This window comes from Protopterus annectens, chromosome 1.part1, assembly GCF_019279795.1.
Source record: "Protopterus annectens isolate FY-2018-M chromosome 1.part1, PAN1.0, whole genome shotgun sequence".
Classification (NCBI taxonomy): Eukaryota; Metazoa; Chordata; order Ceratodontiformes; family Protopteridae; genus Protopterus; species Protopterus annectens.
The window spans coordinates 136,752,582-136,773,326 of record NC_056726.1 but is presented as its reverse complement, the minus strand read 5'-3'; the positions used below and the strand labels follow the sequence as shown (position 1 = coordinate 136,773,326).

The 20,745-nt window shown below is 40.2% G+C and overlaps 1 protein-coding gene across 1 annotated transcript in view; it reads left to right on the top strand.

Annotated features, from left to right (window-relative positions):
• Positions 1-20,745, top strand: part of LOC122814249 (triadin-like) — a 674,993-nt gene that overhangs the window by 27,787 nt on the left and 626,461 nt on the right. The window contains exon 2 of the mRNA XM_044086849.1: positions 2,418-2,444. Within this exon, the coding sequence (XP_043942784.1) occupies positions 2,418-2,444 (27 nt within the window). The remainder of the gene's footprint in view (positions 1-2,417; positions 2,445-20,745) is intronic.

Here is a 20,745-nt window from a genome sequence, read left to right as displayed (position 1 = left end):
ATGACCATCAGTTAAGCTTGTCTGAGATTGTAAGATGCAAGTAAGCTTTAATAAGCATACTGTTAAAGAATTACCAACATTAAAACCCTTTTTGTTGTTGCCATGCAGAGAATACTTACATAACTAAATAACATATAAGCCTTAGGTATTGAAATGCATATAACATTATTTGTAATAAAGGACATGATTACAGTATTTTATGAACCTCATTACATTTGTTGGAGACTTGCAGTCATCTTTGCATGCTTTACCCGTAAACTAAAGAGAATGCCAATCTGTCTTGTGTAGTCCATAACCTGTGCAGTAATCCTTTAAGCAATTTATCTTGAGCTTGTTTCTTGTTTGCTGTTCATTTATTACTTTGATCATGTTTTCCCCATGAAACAAGTAGATAGTTGTTGTCAGGCAGCAGGTCTTTTTTGGATAAGCATAATTTTTACAAGTGGAAGCAGAGATTGTTACTTTCAGCATGTTACTTGGTACTTTTATAAAGCTGAATATAAATTATAATTAGAACTGCAGTGCAAGGATAAGTGGTTTGAGTTGAGTGCTGCTTGTTTTTATATATGCGTGACTTTGACTTGCATTCCAGTAATGTATTTAAAAAGTAATTTCTTTTTTCATGCCTCACAACCTTTTTATCTCCATCTAGATATTAATTAAGCTGTCATGTAGCCAATGCACTGAAATATTTTTTTTCTTCTACATTTCATTCTGTCTTGATTGGACTCTCGTAATGATGGTTTGGTACCCAGGGCAACGTATTTAATTCAAGCTCCAGTTGTTGTGGTTTTGAGCATAGCCTCACCCCTTTCTAGTTGCCCCATCCTTCCCATTGGCCCCACCCATTGTGTTCTCTCCTGCAGCCCCCCTTTTATTTGGTCACCAGCTGCCACTGGATAGCACATTTTTAGAGACATAAAGCATCATTTTTTTTTAAATTAGAAAATATATATATAATTTTCAGTATTATGAATTTATATAGATTTATTTTTAGCATAGCTTTATTTTCAGATGTAAAGATAAGTCATAAACCAGTCTTTTGTAGAAACTGAAAAGAATACAAGAACACATGACTCCCTGACAGTATAGTAGTGCTCACTTCCTGGGCCAACAGAGTAGGGAAAACATGCAGTCTATTTTTTTATTAGTTTAAACCATTATTTTGTTAGTGCATTAGATGAACTTATAAAATAATTTCCCCTGAAATAATGAAGAAGAGCCATTTGTTAACCAGGTAAGCCCACTGGACACACAACCTCTTTTCAGGAGTGTCTTGGGAGCAATGCCTGGTTAAATAATGTGCTTGAAGTGACATAGCAGGGGAAAACAAGACTCAAGGGAGTCAAACCAGGTACTACAGGAACTATACCTTACAGATTTAACCCTCTGCACCAAATGTCAGAGTTACGTTTCATTTTTTGTTTTGTCTTAAAACATACATTTGCCATTAAAAATAGAAGAACGTCAAGTTATCTACTGATCCAAAAATTGATGTACTTGTATGAGACGGTTTAGTAAGATGTCACATGATATAAAAGTTAAACCAGCCTGACTGTAAAGCATTATTTATGAATGCCATTGTTGGATTTTAAAACAAATGACATTTTATAGTTACAGCATAGCGAGTAGCACAGTGTCTCAGTTCTTAGGTTTCTGCCTTCCAGACACTCATGTCTGGACTTCAACCCTTACCTCCAAATACTGTCCCTGAATAGTTTATATCTTCTCCCAGTGTATGTGTGGATTTTTTCGGGGCATATCATTAAAATCCTGCTGCCCTAAAGCATGCTGTGTGGTCCTGTGTTATGACACATCCACCTTTATTGTACTGATTTTTGCCCTTGTGGCCCAGAGTATGGCCAGTTTGTTCATTTAGTTAGTCAACTAGCAAAATAAATAAATTGTATTGCAAGTGAGCATTAATAACCTTCTTGCATACAAGTGACTCAATTCATTCCATTTTCCACATCAGTAAAATTCATTTATGTATATTTTATATGTAAAGTCATTTAGTAGCAAATTACCACTAAACAGCAAGGAAACTGGTAGTAAAATATTGTTATATCAATTGATATTGACTGTTTTGTCTTCCATTTTAGAAGCAACGGCATGTACATGGCCATATCTAAATGGTTTTGTTTAAATATATATATATATATACATATGTATATATATCTTCTGACAATTACTACATGAGTCGTGACTTAATCTTATGAATCACAGATCTTTATGAGTAAACTGAGACATGCTAGATGTTTATTTATTTATTTAAATTTTGCTTGGTGATCATAGGCATTCATTTCTTGCCATCATTTGCATGTCATACATCAAATCTATACCTTCAACAAAATGAAAATCCTCTGATTAGAATATGCACTTAACATTTGTTGTATCTTTCTTTTCATCTTGTTTAGTAATCCATCCAAAGCCAAAGGTTGCTGGTATGTATATTTCTGCTATTATATTGCTTCATTGCTTAATTGTGTCAACTGCATTTTTTTTTGTAATAAGGTAAACTAGAACAATATATTAGAGCTGATGAAAATATGAATGTCATACTGAGTAAGCTATCTAGGTAAGATAGGTACCAACACTTGTATTTATTATGTCTTACATTTACGTGGGCTACTTTTCCTGCTTTGCTTTCCTTCCTGCCCATCTTTAGTTATTATGCTAACAGGGGATGTGAGGGTGGACTAATGGTTAAGGTGTTTGCCTTACAAACACAAGGTGCAGGGTTTGAGTCTAAAAAGGGATAATTGACTAGGCTTAAAATGGCTTGCAAGGACAGTTAGCCTAGTACTAACCTATGAACTAAATTTATCATTCAATAGGTTTGCTTTATTTTCTGGCTTAGTATAGGTAGCTTCATTTACAATTAGTTCAGCACATTGTTGTCTATTACCTTTGAGGTTGCGGACATAACCGAGGAATGCCTTGTGATTGTCCTTGGCCTGGGAAGTTATTTTTAACTCACATCTGTCTTTGGTAGACTTGATTAGCCCCTTGAGTTGCTTACTTAGATTGATGAGGGAGTGTTTACATTGCTGGGTATTGCACTTCTTAATTTTTGCCATGATTTTCTTCTTTTATTACACAACCTCTTCATGCTGGGATTTCCCAAGGGTGGTTTGTTTTTTGAGTTTGTCCTGTACTTATTCCAGATTGATATAGATGTCTCTATGCAGGCCTTAAGATGATTGTACAGGCAGGATTTATGTGTTCAATTCCACATAAGCAACAGTATTCTCCGGGGTTTGCGGTGTCTCAGGATGTGGTGATTAGGTAGGTGGGGGAGATAAAAACAACAGCAAAACCAATACCAACCGGATAAGCAATATATGAAAAACTTTACTTCTTCTTTTTCTTCTTTCGGCAGCTCCCATTAGGGGTCACCATAGCAGATCAACTGTTTCCATTTCCTCCTGTCCTCTGCATCTTTTTCTGTCACACCAACCACCTGCATATCCTCTCTCACCACATCCATAAACCTTATCTTAGGCCTTCCTCTTTTCCTGTTACCTGGCAGCTTCATCCTTAGCATCTTTTTCCCAATATACTCTGCATCCCTCCTCAGCACATGTCCAAACCAACGTAATCTTGCCTCTCTGGCTTTGTCTCCAAACCTTCCAACATGGGCTGACCCTCTAATATACTTATTCCTAATCCTGTCCATCCTTGTCACACCCAGTGCAAATCTTAACATCTTCATCTCTGCCACGTCAAGCTCTAACTCCTGCCTTTTTGTCAATGCCACTGTCTCCAACCCGTATAACATAAAAACTTTATAAAGTCCAGAAAATACAAAACTTAAAAGATAAAACAGGTTAAGCACTTTCGTCCTATTATGCTGACATCTTCAGAACCTGATTTATCCTATTAAGAATGCAAGTTTAAAATTTATGAATGAAAGTACACTCCAACAAACACATCCAATGAACAAAAAACACACCCACAAATCCAGCCAATCAAAAGCTATATAAAAACCTGCAGCAAAGCCGTCAGTGTTAACCAAACTGTAGTTCATGTATAAAACACCCACAAAAGGAAAACGATTTAACCTCCAGGGCTCGTTTCTTTAACTCACTAGTAATTGAAATCATTTTATTGAGCCCTGGATGGTTCATGGCATCAAACTTTAATTGCAAATACATTTCTTTTTGGAGCAAATGATTTTCCCAGTCACCTTTAAATGGTGAAATTTTCATTTTCTCCAAAACTAAAAACAAAAACCTCTCAAACATCTCATAGCAGATAGCGTGCCTTGCCAAGGCACTGTTATCTTTTTTACTAATGCTGTTTTGGTGCAGATAAATCCGCTACTTGAGGCTGTTTTTAGTCTTGCCCACATAAATTGTGGGGCAAGTAGAAAAAGTTGCCAAATAGATTAACCTCTACGAGTTATAGTTTAAAAACGTATTGTGACCCCAACCCCAATGTAATCTGTTTTGTTCACACTAATGTATACACACTGGGAGTAGTGTTCACATTTCCTAGTATTGGGAAAACCATAGTAACTCACTGCTCTTTCAAGTAAAGACTAATTGTAAAGAAAAACTGGTTGATTCTACAATGAGACAGTAGTACCTGTCACTTGTTTAATTGTTCGCCTACTTTCACATGAAAAAACAAACTGAATATGAAGTCTCTGGATCCCACACAGTTTGGTTTTGTGAAGGGTAGATCATGCCTGCACAACTTAGTCAACTTCTTTGAGTCAGTCACCAGAGCTGTGGATGAAGGCAAGGTGGTTCATACAGCCTACCTTGATCTGGCCAAGGCCTTTGATACCATTCCCCACTCAGGAATCATAGAAAAACTCACTAAGCTAGGCTTCAACCCCTATATCACTAGGTGGGCTGTAAGCTGGCTCACAGAATCCACAGTGTGAAAGTAGCTGACTCCAAGTCAGACTACAGACCAGTCATGAGTGAAGTCCCACAGGGTTCGGGCCTGGGTCCTCTCCTGTTTGGTATCTGCTTCTCTGAAATCCTGGCCAACACGAAGAGTCTCTGGCTTTCAAAGTTCACAGACGATTGCAAGTTGGGAGCTATAATTAACTCTCCAAGTGATGTTGACATCCTACAGAAAGGCCTCACTGAGACCAACAACTGGTGTCAGAACCATGGCCTTAAGCTCAATGCCAAAAAATGTGTTGTCATCCCCTTTAGGAAAATCCCAGTTCACATGAATTACCACATCGATGGTAGTCCACTGAACACAGAAGATGTTATAAGAGATCTGGGAACACAGGTTGACAGCAACCTCTCTTTTGACCACCACATTGCCACTATGGTCAGAAAATCCTTCTATGTGGCACATGTCATTACTAAGGGTTGTGCATCCAGGAAGAAAGAAGTCATTGTCCCCTTTTACTCTTCCCTCATTAGGCCAATCATTGTGTACAATGCCCCATTTGGCATGCACCTCACATGACACCTGCAACAACTGGAGAGGCTGCAAAAGTACCTCACAAAGAGGATCATAGGCCTTAAATGCTTGTCCTATATGGACAGACTCAAAAAATTCCAACTATTCTCTGTCTCATATCACCTACTTAGAGGCAATTTTTGCTTGACATACAAAGCCATGTCTGACCCAGCTCTGTTGGAAATGCTACATCTAAAGAAATCCCATTTCCTCCACACCACATGCTCCAGAGACCCAAACCTCATTACCACAATCAACAGAACATGCTAGAGGGACAGTTTCATAACACAGAGACTGTCCATGCTATGGAATAGACTTCCCATACATGTTAAGCAGAGCACCTCACTGGCCCTCTTCAAGAGAAATCTTGATGAGTGGATGGGAAATAGAAAATTCACCCCGGGGATCACTCCAGTGGCTGTACTCGACAGAGGTACTGGGAACTAAGGTTGAGTGGCACAATGCCAGGGAAATCCTATGGGCTAGGCTTGTAAAGATTCCAGGGCCATTAGCCTAGTACATACCTATGAACCTATAAACCAAAAAATGCTGCCCCTGCTAACAAACCAAACACTATTTTTACTAGGAGACTTAATTATTCCAATAGCGAGTCCATCTACACATCCGACAATTATTATGCCAAGGCCTTTCTCAACAACATGAACTTCAAATTCTGGAACAAATAGTTGCTGTCCTTTCTACAGGCCAGATCTCCTAGACCTTGTCTTAACTAACTCCCCAACTCTCTGCTCAGGCCCACAAGTATTCCTTCCCTAATTAAATCAATGTTTTAGCCATCACATTCTGTTTCAGCACCAGTCTCCCTGTTGCCAGTAATCCATCTACATTCAGGAGCTACAACAAAACCAACCTATTAAATGTTGTCAATATTTTCAAAAAACATAAATAGTCCAGTCACTCTAAATCCTGGAATATTGATAACCAAGCTCTGGCCAAGGAATTTTATGTCCTAGTAAATCACAGTAAAAGAAAAAAATGTCACCTTCTGTCAAAAGCAAAGCATGAAATACATTAAGCATCTAACCTGATAGAATAATAAAATCAACAAATTATATAACAAGAAACATAAGTTCCTAGCCTTATGTAAATCTTGCCACCTCCAAGCCCCTCAAATAAAACTTCCAGAATTGGTGTGGAACTCAAGAATACTATGAGTATACCCCAGACTACCAATGAGCATAAGATATTCACCAACTCTAAGGACAATTAGACCTTTTTAGCCATATCAATAAAATTCACAATAGTAACCTGCCATGCCCTGAGGTTATTGTAAATAGTATTTTCTGCACTGACTCAGACTCTGTAACTAACATATTGGCTAATAAATGCAGCTATAATCTAATTTTCCTACACCTACTATACCCTTGATCCCTCTACACTAGCTCAGGCCAACCTTCCCACCACTAATACTGATCTGTTTCAACCACTGCTTACAAAACAAAAAATAACTATACTAGGCCAAACAAGAAACTCAGCTGCTTACTGATAAACAAAACTATCACCTATTCAAACTTGTCCTAAATAAATTCAAAGACTCTGCAGGATACGCACCAGAAGAATGGGGGATGCCAGCCTCCTTCATAAGAGTCCCTCTTCTGCTGACTTGTATAAGTATAGGCCCATCAGTCTCAATAGCATCAATGCCAGCATCAAGTTCTTTTATTCAATTTTTGCACAGGGTGAGGGTGTTGCGTCAACTATTGCCATTTCTTTTATACAAATGCACTCTCCTGTCTTCTTTGACATTAATACCCACCTGTCTCAGGTCTTCTTCATGCAGTCCGGCCATCTCTTGGCTGGATGTCCTTACTTCCTCTTACCTTCATCTTTCCTCTCCCAAATATGCATTACAATCTGTCTTCCAGCATATATGACCAAACCACTTTATTCTGTTTTCATTGACCTTCATTGTAACTGAGGCTATTGGCTTTTGCTCTAATCTTCATTTCTTGTCTATAACACAGTGTGCCTTTTACTATACCTACCTCAGGCACTTCATCTCCATCACCTCTAGCTTCTATAACTACTCTGTTTCCACTACCTAGTCTTCTGTGCCATAAGAAAGCACTGGTCTCAGCACTGTTTTATACAACCTGTTTTTCAGCCTTTTTGGCATTATTACATTTATAGGTGATTACAAGGTGTGGGTAGCCACGGTGGTGCAGTGGTTAGCATTGCCACCTCATAGCAAGAGGTTCTCCAGTTCGATCCTCAGCTGGGGTGCCTTCTGTGCGGAGTCTGCATGTCCTCCCTGTGGTTGCGTGGGTTTCCTCCGGGTGCTCTGGTTTCCTCCCACATCCCAAAGACATGATGTAGGTGGATTGGACACTAAATTGGCCCTAGGCGTGAGTGTGTGTGTGTGTGTGTGTGTGTGCCTTCTGTGGAGGGTTGGGCACTGGGCTGGCAACTTGACACCATAAAAAATTCCACTGCCAATCATGAGCAGACAGGTGATCCACTGTGGTGACCCATAACTGAGAAAAGCCGAAAGAAGAAGGTGACTACAAGGTGTGCAGTGCAGGAGACAATTTAAGAGATTATCTCAATTCAAATCTGCCTCACAAAACTGTCCTGTTAAGTGGTTTGTTGAAATTCAAATAATAGGCAAATGAAAGTTGAAGAAATCATACCCTGTACCAAACAAAGCAGCTCTTTAAAGGCTGATATTCTCAATTCTATGGGTTAACCGGCAGACTGTTAGTGCAGAAATCTGTCAGTTAGCATAGAACTCTTCCATTCCATATTACCCATGAGATTTTGTGCCACTTGGTTGCAATACTTCTGATCATAGATTTGACTTTCTCATTTAGACTTTCCAATTTTCTTCCACACCTCTTGTATAATTAAAGTTGTTAACCTGTTCCGCTGTTTTTTCTTTTATCTCAGTTTTTAGGTTCTTTTGATTTCCCCATTTGCTGCAGTAACCATTGCCTTTTCAGTCCTTAGTCCCAACCTATGAGTCTTCAGTTTGGCATTCTAGTTCCATATCACAGGGTGTAGTTCCTGTTTAAAGTCTGCTTATAATATCACATCATCTAAGCACAGTAGTCTTATTGATCTTTCCCCTGCAACCTGTTTGCTGATGTAGTCCATCCCCAGTCTGAATGATAGTGGGTTCAAAGATGAACTCTGATGTACACACACACACACACACACACACACACACACACACACACACACACACACACACACACACACACACACACACATACTTCTACTGCCCTTGTACATAGACTGCATTAATTTTACTAGTGTCTCCAAGACACCAAACCATCACAGGGCTGCCCAAATCTCAATGTCTTGGGATGCCCATCTTCTGTCATTGCCTGTTTTTTCTCCACTATCTGACACACTGCAGATATTGGGCCATTTGTACCACTTGCTGATCTGAATGAGAACTACTCATCTCCCATCTTACTATCTACTATTGTGCATATTCACTTATATATGTCACCCTCTCCTGCACTTATATGCAATCTGACAAGAGTTGCGTACCTCCCTGCAAGCTGCAGGTATGCATGTTCCTTTTATCTTGTAGAGTGGCTTTAAAATGCTTATCTTATTTTTTAGTCAAATAGGATATAACTCTTTCTCCATGATGCAATAGACTGAGTCATTTCCCCCAGCATCTTGATAATATCTGCAGTGACTTCATCTCAGCCTGCTACTTTCCCTGAGTTTATCTTCCTTATTCCACTTTGTATTTATTCTATGGTGGGTTCTCATTTCTTTTTTAAATCAGCCTGTGCTTGCAGAAGTGCAGCTCCAGCATTTTTTTTTATTCAGAATTTTCTTGAAGTACCCCTTTCCTCTCTCCTTGATACAATCCGGATTGGTGAGCAGATTGTTCCATTTATTTTCTTTATCTTTCTGTTGTTGCCTTGCAGCCTGATACAGCTTTTTTGGACAATTTTCTCGGTCACTTTGCAGAAGCGAGTACAGATTCTCTGATGCTGTCTTTTTCGCCATTGCGACTGCTCCCTTAGCCTCTTTATTATTATATCCCACTAGTATTTTCTCATTGATTAATTTTTTTCTCTCTCCTGCCTCTTCTTGTACTCCTTTCTTTTGATAATTTTCTATATTTCGATATTCTCCCAACAGCGTTTATGTACCGTATTTCCATACTTGGCTCGAACCTATAACTATTCAGTTGTTATCACACATGTTGCTTTGAAATGCTGCTGTTCTTTTTTTTTTTTTTTGTAAGACTTTTTTTATTAATTTAACATATTTTCAATATATATATATATATATATATATATATTTATATACACAGAAAGGAAAGAATTCAACATCACATACTGTTATACAATGCTAGGAATACATTGAATCATCAAGGTAATCTTATACAATTAACACGTTAAGAGTGTTGGTATTTCAATTGCAACATTTCAAGGTTACCTCAGCCACTAAAAGTCTTTTATTTATTTAACATTTGCTTACCAGGAAAGTCCGACTTGGAATGAAGCCAATTTTCAGCGGATGCCCAGGGAGAAATGCTCCAGATGCATGTCTTTGAAACATGGGAGGAAACCAGAGCACTCAGAGGAAACCCATATGAATGCAGGGAGAACATGCAGATGCCGCACATAAGGTACTCCAGCCAAGAATTGAACTGGAGAACCTCTTGCTGTGAAGTGACAACTCTACCACTGCACCACTGTGCCGTTTATTATTTATAGATGTTATTCTGATCACTTCTTTTTCAGTTTTACATAATATTGCCGTTAAATTTAAAAAATCCAGACCACATCCCCTTAAAAACATACGTATCTCCTCCCAATATACATTTAATATTTCACAATTCATAAACAGGTGTGTCCATCACCTTTTACATCTTTGCTGCATCTCCACAAACTGAAGAAGCCATTTTAATAAACTTAGAGATTTTACAGGGAGTTACAAACATTATATTAACATATATATATATATATATATATATATATATATATATATATATATCTCCACATAAACACTTTCCATTATAAACTTGAAGAAGATTGACTAACTGATTTAAGTATCAAAGTTTTATTCTTTCCATCTATTGAGTCACTCAGTCCAAAAATTCCAGAATTTTAAATCAAGATTATCATTATTGTTATAATTATTATTATTATTATTTATAACTAACTTGGATAACTTGGACAAGCTTCCTTTGCAGGTCAACTTACCTTTGATGACAACATTCATCTAATTAAAATTATAAAAATGGGGAATAGGGGTCTGTTCCCCTTCACTCACTATCTACAACTTCATTTATTTCTTACTGATGGATAATATTAACTGGTTAACAAATTCATCCAGTTTATAATCTTTCATTAAGTATTCTTGTGACTTAGCTTTTCTTTTTCACAGCAATCAGACCATAATACTAATCAATTCCTTTTTAGTAAATTCATTTTAACACTATTCTGAGTTTTCTTAAATATAGAGGTGTGAGCAAGGGGAAAGTACACAAATGTCCATTTTGGTATTAATGGTATTTTAAAAGCATATTCCACAGCTGTTTTAAGAATTGATTTCATATATGCAGAGTCTGAAGAGTGAAATGATTTTCCTTCTAATGTAAATTTTATTAACCAGATGACAGGATTGTTACATATCTCTTTGACTAACTTTGACCTAGATTTTCTTCAGAACAGCTCAAGGAGCAGGTGTAAGTAAGGCGAGCAAAAATTCAAGCATTTTCACACAACTGGAACATTCTTTTATCATGCTTGTTTAAGTGTTAATTGCTTCATAAACTACATGTGAAAGCAATATAGGTTCATAGATTCATAGGTAGGTATTAGGCTATCTGCCTGAGGGCATTTATAAGCCTAGCCAGAGTGTGTTGGCTTTCACTGCCCCATTGATTAATTAACTGATCCTCTGTCAAGCAGAGCCAATGAAGTCATTCCAGGGATGTATTTTCTGTTACCCATCCACTTGTCAAGGCTTCTCTTGAAGAGTGTTACTGAGGAGCTCTGCCTAATGTAGTTAGGAATTTTGTTCCAAACCATGGGGAGTCTCTGACAGGAATCTATCCCTCCAGCATGTTCTATTTATTGTTCTGGCAAGGTTTAGCTCACAAGAGCACATGGCTCGCAGTGACTTGGATTTCTTTAGGTGGAGCCTGTCCATCAATTCTGAGTTGGACATGGCTTTATAAGTCAGGCAGAGATCACCTCCGAGTAAGTGATATGCCACTGAGTACAGCCAGAGTTTTTTCAGTCGGGCTACATAGGACATATGTTTGAGGCCAGTAATCCTCTTGGTGAGGTACTTTTGTGGTCTTTCCAACTGTTGGCAGTGTCTTGTGAGGTATACTCCAAATGGGGGATTGTACTCTATGATGAGTCTTCGATCCTTGGCTGGAGTGCCTTCTGTGCAGAGTCTGCATGTCCTCCCTGTGGTCGCGTGGATTTCCTCCGGGTGCTCTGGTTTCCTCCCACATCGCAAAGACATGCTGCAGGTGGATTGGACACTCTAAATTGGCCCTAGATGTGAGTGTGTGCATGTGTGTGCCTTCTGTGGAAGATTGGGTGCCGGGCTGGCAACTTACACCGTAAAACTCCACTGCCAATCATGAGCGGACAAGGTGATCCACTGTGGCGACCCCTAACCGGGAAAAGCCGAAAGAAGAAAAAGAAGACTCTGTGATGAGTCTGATGAATGACGCATAGAGGGGCACTATAACCTCTTTATTTCTAGATGCGAACCCTTTAGTAATTAGATGGGCCACATAGAAGAATTTTCTAACTACTTTGGCAATATGATTGTCAAAGGAGAGATTACTATCTACCTGGGTCCCCAGATCTCTTATTTCCTCTTCTGTATTAAGGGAGCTGCCACCTATGTGATAATTCATGGGTGTTTTGTTTTTTCCCAAACGTGATGACTATGTATTTTTTGGCATTTAGCTTGAGGCTATGACTTTGACACCAGGTGTCCATCTCAGTAAGTCCCTTTTGCAGGATGTCCGTGTCAGCCGGAGAGTCAATTATGGCTCCCAGTTTGCAGTCATCGGCGAACTTGGTTAGCCATAGCCCTCCTGTGTTTGCTTGTATTTCTGAGAAGTATATGCCAAACAGTAGGGGTCCCAGGACCGACACCACTTGTGACTGGTTTAGAGTTGGACCTGGAGCCCGCTATTCTTACCATGTGAGTTCTGTCTGTAAGCCAGTTGGCAACCCGTCTCGTGAAGTAGGGGTTTATGTTCAGGTTGGTGAGTTTTTCTGTAATACCCAAGTGGGGAATGGTGTCAAAAGCCTTGGCGAGGTCAAGGTAGGCTGTGCGAACCACCTTTCCCTCATCTATGGCCTTAGTGACTGTCTCGAAGAAGTCAACCAGGTTTAGTAGGCATGATCTGCCCTTAACAAAGCCGTACTGGGTCAGGTCAAGTGTTTGGAGGTTCCCAATGTCTTTGTTAATGAGTTCCATGATGATGCGCTCCATAGCCTTGCAGACCAGTCTAGTCAGGCTTATGAGGCGATAGTTACTGGGGTCAGTTGTGGCCCTTCCTTTGTGAAGAGGAATAACCATTGCTGTGCACCATTCTATGGACACATGGCCTATGGAGAGGCTGAGGTTGAACAGAGTGTTTAGGTGGGGGTTAGTTCGTTCTGTAGTTCATGCAAAACGCAGCCTGGGACACCATCTGACCCCATTGATGCTGGGTTTTTGGCTTTTGAAAGGGCTGTTTTCACCTGTGCATCTGTGATTTTCAGGACACTACACTTTTCTGGTATTGTTGTGGGCCCTTTTGGGGGTGAGAGGGGGGTGAAGTTTGCACTGAATCTATCTGCCAGGATGTTGGCAGTATCAGTAATTTCAGTATATTTTGCGCTATTTTGCACTAGTTCAGTGCATATCTGCGAGTTGCCACTTAGATTCTTAAAATAGCTAAAGAAGGCTTTGTGGTTATCCTTTGAATCCTTGGCTATTTTTCTTTCAAAGTTAGCCTTGGATGATTTTATGAGAGACCTTAGTTTCTTACTGATACTGATCAGGGATGTCTTTCCTTCTTGGGATTTGCTTTTTTTCTGAACTAGTTTCCTCCTTCTATTTTATAGCCTGTTTATGGCAGGGATCCACCAAACTGGTTTCCTTCTCTTAGAGGAGTGAGTCTTGGTTTTGCTAGGGATGGCATGATCCATGCATCCTTGTAGATGCTCACAGAGTGCATTTGTAAAGGTTTCTGCATCTTGGGCAGTGTTATCCTTTAGTGTGGGGGCTGTGAAACTTACCACCTCTGTCTTAAGTAAGGTGAAGTTTGCTTTAGAAAATGTTTTTACTGTGTTTTTTTTAGCTGGGGGTGGTGGTGGGATGTGGACATCCAGAATGATTAGTTTATGGTCTGAGCTAACCAGTGACAGGCTGACCTCTGGTGTGGAACACTTGTCGCCCATGTTGGTGATGACCAGATCCAATATGTTTTCAACTCTGGTAGGGGAGTTTACCAGCTGATCCAGGGCATTTGAGTTGATGAATTCCAGGAATATGTTACACAGGAACAAAGAAAACAAAATCACCAGTACTTTAATACTTCTAATTAGTTTATTACTTATATCTGGCATTCAGTTAACTCAACAATGTGCTTATAATTTAATGACATTCTCTTACAGGAAGCATTTGTTTAACATTTAGAAATACATTTATAAATTTAGTTTAATGAAATATAATAAATCATTCACTGTAAATAAAGTAAAACTGGAAAAGCCTACCCAGACTCTGCCACAAGTTGCTGTGAGAGAAAGGTTAGTTTGCTTTTGCTTTCTTATACTTTGTATTACTTTATTGCCTTCTTCTGTTTTCTATACTGTGATTTGCTTTGTTTACATTGTGCTTTACTTGTATTCTGCTTTTAATTGCATATTAAAACTAGAAAAGAGACCACAGCTGTGTCTCTTGTGAGTCATGCAGAAATTAGAATAGGCCAATTAAGGAGTCACAAGGAAGTTAGAACAGGTCAATTAAGATTAATTATCTGTGAACTGAGGGGGTGCAGCTAGGAACTAATACTTCTATTTAAGGGGTTAAGTAAAACATTTCAAAGCTTTCCTTGAAAAGGTCACCCAGACTCTCTCACAACTTCCTGTGAGGGAAAGGTTAGTTTGCCTTTGCTTTCTTGTATTTTGTATTACTTTATTGCCTTCTTCTATTTTGTATACTGTGATTTGTTTTCTTTACAGTATGTTTTACTTGTATTCTGCTTTTAGTATGTATGTAGTGACAAGCACTGTCCCCAGAGTTGCAAACCAGTTGCTGACATTGCTTTATAGTCTCACTCCAACTGTCTAATCAATAAAAAAGGGCCTGTTGCCATCAATATGAACGTTCCCGCTATCTCTGTTCCCAGCTTGGTGGATATGGGCGTCCTGAAGCAATGCAGAAATTGCCTCATGTTTACTGACAACCAGTTAATTCTCAAACTGATATGGTATGTGAAAGATGTATTTACACATGTCACTGGAGGCAAAGCTCTCACAAATAACTAATGTTAATAAGGTTACCAGTAGTATACACACTGCACCAATCACACACAATCCAAAGCAGACATATAGACCCACATATGCTGAGGCACTTAAATGTAACTTTCTTAAACCCCACAGATCTCAAAATGAAGTACACATAACAAAAAATACCTTCAGCAGACACAAAGGCTCTCTTTCAAAACACTCTTTCAAACAACACCCACATCAACACAGAGAGCCACATCTCATGGAGCCTCTACTTCTAAGTCCATAAGGCAAGTCACCATACAATCCAGCATTCTGGTCATTGAAAATTCCATCATGAGACACAATGATGTCCTTCTCACCAGGCTGAATAAGGAGAAAGTCATGGTCAGTTGCTTATCAGGAGCTAGAATCCACCCCATTACACATGCTCTCAGGTCATTGGACCACAAGTACCACTATGGCTCAGTCATAGTCCATTGTGGGTATAAATGACCTGGGACCTACCTCCATATACTATATGAAGGAAGACATCATGGAGCTCTTAGAATATGTGTCTCAGGCTGGTATGAGCCTAGCACTGAGCAGCATTTTACCTTCTCAAAGAATGATGCCACAATAGAAACAAAAGATGACTGACTTAGGTTCTGGTCTCATTCTAAGAGGGTGCAGTATTTGTTAGCATGGAAAGAGATGGTCAACAAACCATGCTGCTTTGCCAGGGATGGTCTGCACCTTTCCCCTCTAGGCTTTCCAATATTAGCTAAAACATTGTCTTACCCCATAGTGCCATTTGTAGACAATGCCAGACTGAAACTACTTCTGACATAGCAAATCAAAACCAAGAACATCTAAAGGTTTTACTGTTCAATGCTAAGAGTCTAAACAAAAAAACTCTACTTCCCAGAGACTCTCTTCATCCTAGAGAATGCTGATGTCTGCGTGGTCATTGAGACATGGTTCAAAGCCACAGAGAGCACACCAACAGTGCAGGGTTATAATGCCTTCCACACATTTAGGCCAGCTACTACAGAGACAGGGGCTAAAGGTGGAGGTGTCTCAATTTACATAAAAAATGAATACACTTCTTGAGCTGCCCCATGTTCACATCACCATAGGCAAAATCCAATATCACTTCCTAGGAATCTATAGGTCTTCCTGTATGACCAGAGAACCCATATCATGTATTTAAACGTATTGGAAACACTCACCATCCAAACCAATGCCATATTCATATGCAATTTTAATTACTGGACTATTATCTCAAAATCCTATATGGACAGGCACAGAGATTCCTGAATTTTGTAAACACATACTCACTGGACCAGATTGTCAATACACCAACCAGAGGTGCAACCATACTGGATCTGGTCCTCACTAATATGGGAGAGTGCTGCACACCCCCTACTGTAATGTCTTCCCTGGTAAGGTCAGACCACAAAATGGTCTCCTTTGAAGTAAAAGTAGAAATAAAAGTAAAAAACTGGACCCCCAGCTAAAACTGGAATATTAAGAAACTACTCTAAGACTAACCTGGAAAAATGTCAAGCCTCCATAAACCCTAAGAAAACTGCTGCCTATGCAGAACTGTTCACAGAAGCTCTATACCTGCATGTTAATAGGTGCATAGAGGCAGCTATACCCACCAAGAAAAATTACAGAACTAACTCAAAAAACAAGTCACCCTGGTGGAATCACAAAATCAATAGACTGTATAACACAAGGAAGAAAATCATTGAAAAAATTAGGAGGTGCTGCACCCAGTAGGATAAAATCACTCTCATTGAACTAAACAAACACTCAAAGAACAAATAAAGTCTAGCAAAGTCAGATTTGAGATAAATGTAGTCTTGCAGGCCAAGGACAGCAACAAATCATTTTTTTAGCTATGTCCACAACCTCAAAGGCAATATACAGTTGTGTGCAGAGCTTATTGTAAATGGAGCCACCTATACTGAGCCAGAGGATATAGCAAACCTACTAGCTTATAAATTCAACTGCACCTTTACCCCACTCCCACCTCATCCTTCCCTGAGGAAGTACCATCAAATATAACTCCCCACTATCACTATCAATATCACTATCACTATCAATATCACTATCAATATCAATATCACTATCACTATCAATATCACTATCACTATCACTATCAATATCAATATCACTATCACTATCACTATCAATATCACTATCACTATCACTATCAATATCACTGTCACTATCACTATCAATATCACTATCAATATCAATATCACTATCACTATTAATATCAATATCACTATTACTATCAATATCACTATCACTATCACTATCACTATCAATATCACTATCACTATCACTAGGAAATCTGTTGATCTGATGTTATCTCTGTAATTATTCCTCACAGTAGGGTCTTGGATCCGACATCTGATCCCTACCAGCAACTTTAGCTTAGACAGATCCAGGGCTTAAGCTCCTCCCTCTTACATAATCCCCCGCTGCCCTCTAACTCTCAGATCTCATTTGCCAAATTCTGCTACAGATGTGATCCTTGGCTCTCACTCAGATAAGTGCATTTTAAACCTGCTTTTGACTTAGTTCAAACCTAAAACTTAAACTTTACATTTTAGCTTTAGTAGTCTCTTCTTTACCTGCCCTCCCTTAGACAACCTGTTTTTTTGGCTAGTGTAATTCTCCTTTTGTAAGTCAGGCATTTGGCAACTTTTTCTTCTTAAACTGTTGTTATTGTTTCTAGGGAAGTGTTTGTGCATTTTTCATAATTTGTTTTTTTTTTTAAACTTTCAGTTATGTCCAAGAAACCCTTCAGGTTTAAGAAGTGCTCCTCATGCAGTCAGAAGATGCCCAATTCCAACCTGTACAAGAAGTGCTTGTATTGTTTAGGGGCTCCTCACCTGGAAGTTGAATGTGACATTTGTGCCTGATTCAATCCCAGGGCCTTAGCCAAAAGTGGTAATAAATTACTGCTCAAAGGTATGATACAGGGAGGTCCTTATGTTTCCCTCCAAGGCATCGTCTTCTGATTCCAAATGGAAGGCCACTCCCATTCCCCCGGTGGCTTCTGCATCAAAAAAACATAGGCTGTTGGATCCTAGATCTCTGATCCGACTTCAGCCCTGCCTATATCAGATCCAAGATCTTCAGACTCTTCTCTGGGTCCAAGTCGCATCGGAGGTCCTTGGATCCATCAAGGCCAGATCAGCCACAGATTTGACCAGTTTGTTGGATCCAATTACTTCTACATCTCAACCTTTCAATCCGACAGGCATGCCGGGTCCTCCTATAGTTATAGAGGATTCAGCTTCCCCTGGATCCTCCAGGCATTTGTTTCCATTGCCTCCTAGTCCTTGGAGCTGAACTCCAGAACTGAGATATAGATCTTCAAAGTCCAAGATTGGATCCCTAGCTAAGTCTGCCCACTCCTCCACTTCCTTGTGATCATCTAGAAGCTTGTTACCATCGAACATGGACAGAATGAAGAGGATCTTATACTCTGATGTCCCTTGCTAATTCCTTGAAGAGGTTAGTTCCCATTGTTGCAGAAGCTACCTCTTGGCATAGCTATAAGGCAGCATGCTTGGTTATGACTATGTGGGTTTGTGGAACCCTTCAAAGCATCTTTTACCAATGCTCCTTCTGATGGGTCTGCCCTCTTTTGACCCTCTGTGAAAGACACTCTGACCCATAGTGAGCAGGAAGGGAAGACCTTGTCCATGGCTGCGATCAAGTTTTCTACTCCAGAGAGGTCATTTTCCAAGACCCAATGAGTAGGTAAGAAATGGTGGTTCGAGACATGACAGTCTTCCTTCCAGGACAGTCCTGATGATTCCTCTTCCAGATGCAGGAGGAGAGGTTTCAACAGCAGATGCTGCTGTAGAGCCAGGAGGGTCTGCAAAATCAGGGCTCCAGAGAAACCCTCTCTGAGCTGTCCTTTCAGCGCTCCTGAAGCATTACCCAACTACCCTACCCTGGTGGCAGTCAGTGGTCATCTTTCCCTTCACCCACTAGTCTAGACAAGCATCACCTCTGATCAGTGGGTGTTAAACATCATTTGCAGGGGTTATTTCATTCCCTTTTTTCAACCCCCTACTATACGAAAGTATCTCCCTGATGTACCACCCTGGCAGAGGGAGTTAGCCTTCAAGGAAGTTGTACAAATTCTTCAAAAAAGAGCCATCCAAGTGGCCCCAGCAGGATAAAGTGGACATGGAACTTACTTTTGCTTCTTTTTAGTGCCAAAAAAGACTGGGGACCTGCGTCTTATTCTGGACCTGAGTGAGTTGAATCTATTGGTCAAGAAGTCCAAGTTCTGGATTGTCACTGTTCAATCCATTCTGCCTCTCTTACACAAGGGCAATTGAATGTGCTCTATTGATCTCCAGGATGCCTACTATCACATCAAGATAGAGACGCACTCGAGGAGGCACCTTTGCTTCCAATTAGGGGCCAATTTTTACCAGTTCAGAGTCCTGCCATTTGGACTCATCACAGCTCCCACATGTTTACCAAATGTATGGCAGTAGTGGTGGATCACTTGAGGCTGCAGGGATTCCAGGTGTTCCCATTCCTCGATGATTGGCTCCTCATGGCAAGAATGAGGCATCGACTGCCACAAACCATCCAATATGTCCCACTCCTGTTCAGCCAATTGAGGATTACAGTGAACCTCTCAAAGTCAAATATGGTCCCAGTGCAAAATTTAGAGTTCATAGGAGTCCAGCTAGACTGTCTCAGAGATTGCAGCATTACCTCTTTGCAGAGTACAGCTGATCTGAGAGCAGGTCATGCAAGTCTTAAATCTTTAGAATCCTACAGTCCACTTGGTTCTTTGGACCCTAGGATCCATGGCTGTGGCCATACAGCTTGTGCCACAAGCAAGGTACTACTGTATGTGTGGGTTTTACAGTGGGTCTTGGTGGTTCAATGGTCTTTTCTGCCTCAACATATGTCCATGTCTATAAAACTGATGCCAGTGTGCAGACAGCACCTTCTTTGGTGGCTTCAGTCTCAGGATTTCATTTTAGGCAGGCCCTTTTCAATCTCTCTGCCCAAGGCCACAGTGACCATGGATGCTTCCCTGTTGGAGGGGATGGCATTTCCAGGGGAGAACAGTTCAAGGCACATGGTCCCCTGTAGAGATCAAATTGCAGATAAATGTCTTAGAGATGAGAGCAGTACTCCTAATGTTGCAAGCCTTTCAGGATTGTCTCCCTCTGAGGATGGTTGCAATTCAGACAGATAACATGGCAGTGGTTTAGTATGTCAATAAATGGGCAGGGGGGACATGATCTTGCCCATTGTGCCATCAGGTCATGAGTGTGTGGGAATGGGTGATGTCCAAAAGGTGCTTTCTTGTTGCAACACATATGCCCAGGGAATCCAACATGCTGGCCGACAAACTCAGCAGAACCATAATGAGTCCTCATGAGTGGTACCTCTATCTGATGGTGACAAAACAGTTCTTCAGTCATTGGGGTCAACCATGCTGCAACCTCTTTGCCTATCCAACCGCCAACAAATGCAGCATGTACTTCACCCTGATCCCCCCACCCACGGAGTCAACGAGGTATGCTCTAGTCCACCATTGGTGTCCAGGTCTCCTCTATGCTTATTCCTCTTATTCCCAAAGTTTTACAGAAAGTGCGATGCCTGCGGACATCCTTTATCATCACTGCCCCATTACCCTGATCCTTATTGCCCTATTCTGGCCTTGTCAGCCATGGTTTCCCTTCCTAATAGCTCATCTGAAGTATCCCCCTTGGATACTGGATCCACTTCAGGATCTGATCTCCCATCCTTCAGTGTTGCCTCTATTCAGTCTTTGAACCATTTGTCTTACTGCATCATTTCT